Consider the following 6000-nt stretch of genomic DNA (forward strand, 5'->3'; position numbering starts at 1 on the left):
CAGAAGAAACAACTGGGTATGTTTTAGGTCTGTAGTCAGACCTGCTTTGTAAAAACAGCTGTGGTCAGTTAAGATGTTAGCATCCCTTCATTGGCAGGGCCTGCCCTTCATCCAGAGATTATCCACCAAGTGACTTGGCAATGAAGTAGGTGAGGGATGTTGATGAGGTTCATTTTGCTTCCTGACTTGGTGTTAGGTGGCTCTCCCTGTCCTGCATTATTTGTTGTGATGTCCTTTGGGTAGTCTTTGAACGAAGGCTGCTGGATCTTCTGATTCAAGGGTGTACTTCCCAGTGTGAAAGCAGCTAGTTACCTATAGGAAGAACATGTTTTATGCAACCAAAATAAGTTCAAGAGGAAAAATTCAAAAGGAGAATGAATTTCAACCAGTTCAGATCTGAAACTGGTATGGTCTTCCTTCTCAGTGAAGCAGCACTTGTAAGTATTTTATTCCTATACCCTTTATAAAGGATGTACTCCTTTGCCCTTCAGTGTACATGTAAGGTGCTTTGTAACTGTTATTTTAAAAGTCTGAAACATGAGAGTGTTGACTTGACATGGTAATTATCTCCATTAGTAATCTATACCCATAAGCCTGTAATTGATGTTCACCATATATGTTTTTTTTTTTCTTTCACAGCATCACTGTAGACAGTGTGGAAATATCTTCTGTGCTGAGTGCTCAGCAAAGAATGCCTTAACTCCTTCCTCTAAGAAGCCTGTTCGGGTCTGTGATACTTGCTTTAATGACTTGCAAGGATAACTGGCTATTGTGGGAGACAAAGAAATGTTATGCTAAAATTTATAATTTCTGTTGATGCACTTCATTCTGCACTCAGACTACTATTCAGTTTGGACAATGATTGTAACACTTGGCAAAATTTAGTATATTTTAAAATGTTTATTGATACCAAGTAAAACTATTGTATTTTTTGTGAGATATGGGCTCAGATCACCCATAGCTTATTGCCATTTATCCTGAAAAGAGCTTCTATGTCTAGATTAGAAATACCCAGTTATTTGTAAATAAAGTTTAAACAGAGGAGTAACAATGTATTTTTTTATCTTTATTTTTTTTGTTCAAGAGAAAACGCGTTTATGTGATATTGCAGTGTATTCTTGTTTCCTTCAATGGAAAAGGAAGATGCAAAAATTTGTGAGGATTTTGTGTATCAAATGTTGCTGTAATAGCATAACTAATTGTTGCATTTGATTACGTATCTCATGTTCTTTATAACCCCTTTGTTTTGCTTTCTCTCTCTCTGGTTCTTGGACTTTTCTCTCTAAAATTCTAACTCCGCAGTGAGGGTAATTGGCTGGACTCAACTCTGTTTTATTTGCCCGCTTAGAACTTGTAGTATCAGCACCTGAGTTCTTTCCCAACTACCGCACTTGGATACTGGAATATCTTTACACATGCTGTATTGCATTGTGTGTGTGTGCGTGTGTCTGTGTGTCTGTACGTGTGAACTAATGATGTGACCAAGTTTAGTGGGCATTGTAGGAGTACTACACAAAGCTCTCCCATATTAATCGATTTCACTTTTACGTGTTTGATGAATGGATATTAATATTCCAGAAACCCTTTATATGCAGGTTTTAAACAGTAAACAAGGCAGATAGTAGCCTATAGCCCATCTGTCCCCCTGCCCATACTCTGGAAGCCCCAAGAAGTCCTTGTGGTTCTCAGGGATGTCCAGAAATTCCACACAAGGTATCCTACTAAGAAAAGCTCTTTTTTAGAGGGTGCAGTTTAGCTGACCTTTGCTCCTATCCCTTCCTTCAGTTTTTGGTGGAACAAGTTGAACTCCTGCTACCCCTAACAAACATCATTTTTCCATTGTTCCTTCTGTCCCCCATTGCTAGGGGTTCTTAGATGGTGTGTTAGTTCTATGATTTAGTTTGCTTAGGATGGTGATTTAACTCTCCTGGTGCTGGCTTAGTTATAAGCAAACAACTCTAAATAAACAGGCCAATATATATGATTCTAGAGCATAGAAGCACAGAATGGCTTGGGTTGAAAGGGACCTTTAAAGGTCATCCACTCCACCCCTCCTGCACAGGACCCTAGATCAGGTTGTTCAAAGTCCCATCCAGCCTAACTTTGAACACTTCAGTTGATGGGACAGCCACAACTTCTCTGGGGAACCTGCTCCAGTGTCTCATCACCTTGGATTTGTTCATATTTCCTTTTCTGTAATTGCAACAGAAGTTTCCTGCTGAGTTCGTATAGACTGCTCTTTTTGTTGTGCTTTTATTTACACCTGTTTTTTCTTGCCTGCCTGTGTCTAAATTTTCCTCCCTTTGAAAGGAGTATCTGGTATCTGGCCTCAAAACCATTAAGGTTATTTCTTCTGAGCTGGGTTTATGCCTTCCAATACTTAGGGACCCTTAGTCTTAATTATCCTAATAAATCCCCTAGAACCCAAGCCCTTTTCTGTCTTACAAAATTGTGCCAGCTGTTCAGAGAAAAGGACTATGTCGTCAATTCCTCTACTCCTTGCCTTCCAAGGTAAGGAAACAAATTCTGTTACAATGATAGATGCTTAGCCATCTTTAGGCAGGTTTATTTACTTTTATCTATTGACAGCTTTATATGTGAATGAAGAGGAGCCTCTTTTATGAAAAATGTCTAGTCCTGACTAACTCTCAAGTGAAAAGACTTTTTAATCCCTATTCCCCAGTAATGATCTATATCTTTCATATCCCATCTTAGCTTACCTGTCTAGTTCTAAATTTGCATCCTCAAGGATTCTTCCTCAAGAAGTCATCTTAAAATTTAATTCTTGTTATTCCTTATGCTTGAAATACATGCATTGTTATGTGCAACACTTACCAGTTTTTCTAGTTTGAACTTTTGAGGGTTGTTTGCTTGAAAGAAACAATTGCTGTAATGATTCCATGTGAATAGATCCTCTGGGCTTGCTGCTTGTCCTTGTCAGGGTAACTGCTTGGAATAAGAATTCTTTGAATGGAAAGTATGAACAGAATCTCTGCCTCTGGGGATTTTTTCTGTTCATTTATTTACTGAGGGAATCCAAAGAGTTTGCTTTCAAGCCTTTCTTTGTCTGATACATGGCTTCAGAAATCTGGCAAAGGTAAAGATGTCACAGTCTTGCTCCTGCCTAGGTACGCACCATCTGGTTGTGTAACACACAGAGTGTACTGCTTTCAGGTTGAAGGACAACCACGTGGAGCAGAAGGGATTTTAAGAGGGAAGAGAGAAACTTCCGACAACTTCATGAAGGACAGAACGTATGTGGTGAACGAAGATGGAAGTTTCTCAGGGGGAGCTAGGGAAATGGTTAAAAGACCCGCTTGTGTTCAGATGTTTTACTTTTGAACAGGAATGTCTGAAAGCTGAGGAGAGAGCTCTACAGCAAAGAGGAAATGGTAGAAGCTCTGCTATCGTTGTTCTTGATTTTGGGATGCTGTGCTGTAAAGACAAGCAGAGTCATCTCGCTCAGCTGGCTGCTGAAGCAGTGTGTTTGGTTGACCACCAGACAACTCAGGAGTTGGACTTGATGATCCTTATGGGTCCCTTCCAACTTGGGATATTCTATGATTCTAACTCAGAATGGAGCTCCCCAGCTTCAAGGTGAAACCGGCTCAATTTCTGAAGGCTTCTTTTTGCTGACTGATGCATGTGACTGACTTTTTGAGGGGACAGAAATGCTTTTCAAATACACATTTGAAGAAAGAGGGATTGTTAAAATCAGGAGGAGTGGTGCTGAGGTAGAAGCTTTGAGGTTTGAGTCCGAAGCAACGTTAGGAGTTCTACAGCTTTTCACTGGAATAAATTAGTGGCTTCATCGTTAAATCTTATGCTCCTACTCTTGTGTTTATGATTCCTAGTGCAGGTCTGTATTCATTGACAATTTGTTGGTATGATAGACCACATAATGCTTGCTGCCATGTTGGAAGTTGTGCTCAAGCTCAGTAAAACAACCTATGAGTATTACTATATATGTAAGGAAAACTGGAAGGTGAAAAGTGTTGTATTTATAAATGTGCTTGTAGATTCTGACTACTTTGAAGGGTATGTTGTCAGTAAGATGGTTTTTTTTTGTTGCAGTCCTTTAAAATATAAATAATAGGAAAAACCTAGTAAAAAGTCTGATAGGTTTTAGCATGCTGAGTTAAAGGACTCTGGACAAAGTAGTTAAATGCACTGATTTTTTTCAGGCTACAAACATAGAAACATAAAAAAAAAATGGCAGAAGAGACTAGAACATGGAAACAAGAAGGTGAAAATGTGTGGTGATGTGTTTTAGCACGCTTTAGCAAGAACCACATAGCTCTAATTCACTGAGGAGAGGCCATTGTAGAGTAAGATGTCAAGGGGAAGAATGGTGAAACCAATGCTTGAACCAGAAGGTATGTGGGATCCTCGAGCTGCCTTTGATTGCTAGCCGTTACTGTGGCATCAGAAATGAGACAGTGAAGTGTGGGACTCATTCCTGGAACTGTGGATAGAGCATCCTCAGAGGGACATTCAGCATCTCTGGTGAAGCAGAATCTGAAACACCAACTGCTGCGTGGGCTGAGACAATCTACCGAGTCATTTGAAGAAGCATAAAGGATGGTCTTGTTAAGGGTGGGGAGAGGTTCTTTTAACTTTTTGGAGACGCTGCATCTCTTCCCAGTCAAACAGTCACGATCCCTTGGGCTGTTGTCTCCAAAATGCTAAATCCCCACTGTTTTATTCTGGCCTCATGTCAACAATGCATACTTCATATTTTCATACTGCAGTCCCCGTGGGGGCAGAGAGCATTGCAGGGTTCAGTGGCAAGCTTTTGATCTTAGCTTGATATGCTTCACTGTTATTTCTTCTCCCCATGTATTCCTTCCCTCCAATAACCTTCCCCTTTCTGCAAAGGTTTAACAAAGATTATAAAATTGAGTCACAGTAGGAAAAATTGCTGTCTGCAGATGAAGAGGCAAAGGGAAGTTTCTGCTGCTGTTTCCAGCAGAGACAAGAGGTTTAGAGGGATCTCATTTTTCATCTGGCTTTGCTCTGGCGCAAGAGTTCAATGCTCTAGAATAGAGTGCAGTTTTTTTCCTCTGTTTTTGGAAGGTATTAAGTAACCAAGTTGTTGTGGAGTGTGGAGTGCTAGGCATGCAAGAGCAATGAATGTTTTTGTTGGTTTTGGGGCCATTAGGTTTATCTGTGAATCCTCACTAGAAAACCTTTCTTAGTGAAGCAAGAGGGTATTTGGGAGCGGAAGCATGAAGTAACCTTGCTGTTTGTATCACTTATTAGCAAGAATAATTGTTTCTAATATGCTAGATGTAAAAGAAGTGGCATTCCTAAAGAAGGGACTGGAAGAAAAAAGTATTTTTCTAGATTGTTCAATGTCAGTTAAATGGAAAGTTGCAACAAATGCTTTTTGCAAAACTTAAAAATTTATGACCAGTACTCAGTGGCAGACAGAACGCTGCTGAAGCTGAAGTTCAAACAGAGCATGAACTATGCCAGGAAGAATGATACTATGGTTTGAGTATGCTAAAACTGTTAAATCACTTCTCCAAGTACCACCCCTTCCACTCATATTCTTGTGGCACTAGGAAATAACACTGTCATTTGCACTATGCACTTTTTGCTGTCTAACTGAATATAATCTACAGGAAGCGGAATGGCACTGCTGGCATTGCGTGTGTTAGCTGTAACCAGTGGGCAGAAGGTTTATCTTCAGCTGGACTTTCACTGCATTACATTTGGCCCCTTGCTATGTAAGGAGAATTGCACTCATAATTACTTTGTACCAAAAATAAGGTCATCATCCGGGAGCACATGTAACAAGAAAATTCATGTAGTCACTCACATGTTGTCTTTGTAGAGCTTCATTTTAAGCTTATAGTGAGAATACATTAATTTTATGTATTTTCAAGGTTCTTGCCAGTTGTCTAGTCCTTCATTTTTGAAGTATTGACCTCACCATCCCTTCTAGGATAAGTTTAAAATTATTGTCCAACCACAGCCTCTCTTTGAAAACACTAA

The 6000-nt window shown here is 39.8% G+C and overlaps 1 protein-coding gene across 3 annotated transcripts in view; it reads left to right on the forward strand.

The window, feature by feature from the left end:
- Positions 1-5327, forward strand: part of EEA1 (early endosome antigen 1) — a 73192-nt gene extending 67865 nt beyond the window's left edge. For all 3 annotated transcript variants that reach the window (XM_040557582.1, XM_040557593.1, XM_040557600.1), the window contains one exon: positions 640-5327. In XM_040557582.1, coding sequence (XP_040413516.1) covers positions 640-762 — 123 coding nt within the window. In that variant the 3' untranslated portion in view covers positions 763-5327. The remainder of the gene's footprint in view (positions 1-639) is intronic.
- Positions 5328-6000: the final 673 nt, after the last annotated feature.

The sequence above is a fragment of the Cygnus olor genome, chromosome 1, assembly GCF_009769625.2.
Source record: "Cygnus olor isolate bCygOlo1 chromosome 1, bCygOlo1.pri.v2, whole genome shotgun sequence".
Classification (NCBI taxonomy): Eukaryota; Metazoa; Chordata; class Aves; order Anseriformes; family Anatidae; genus Cygnus; species Cygnus olor.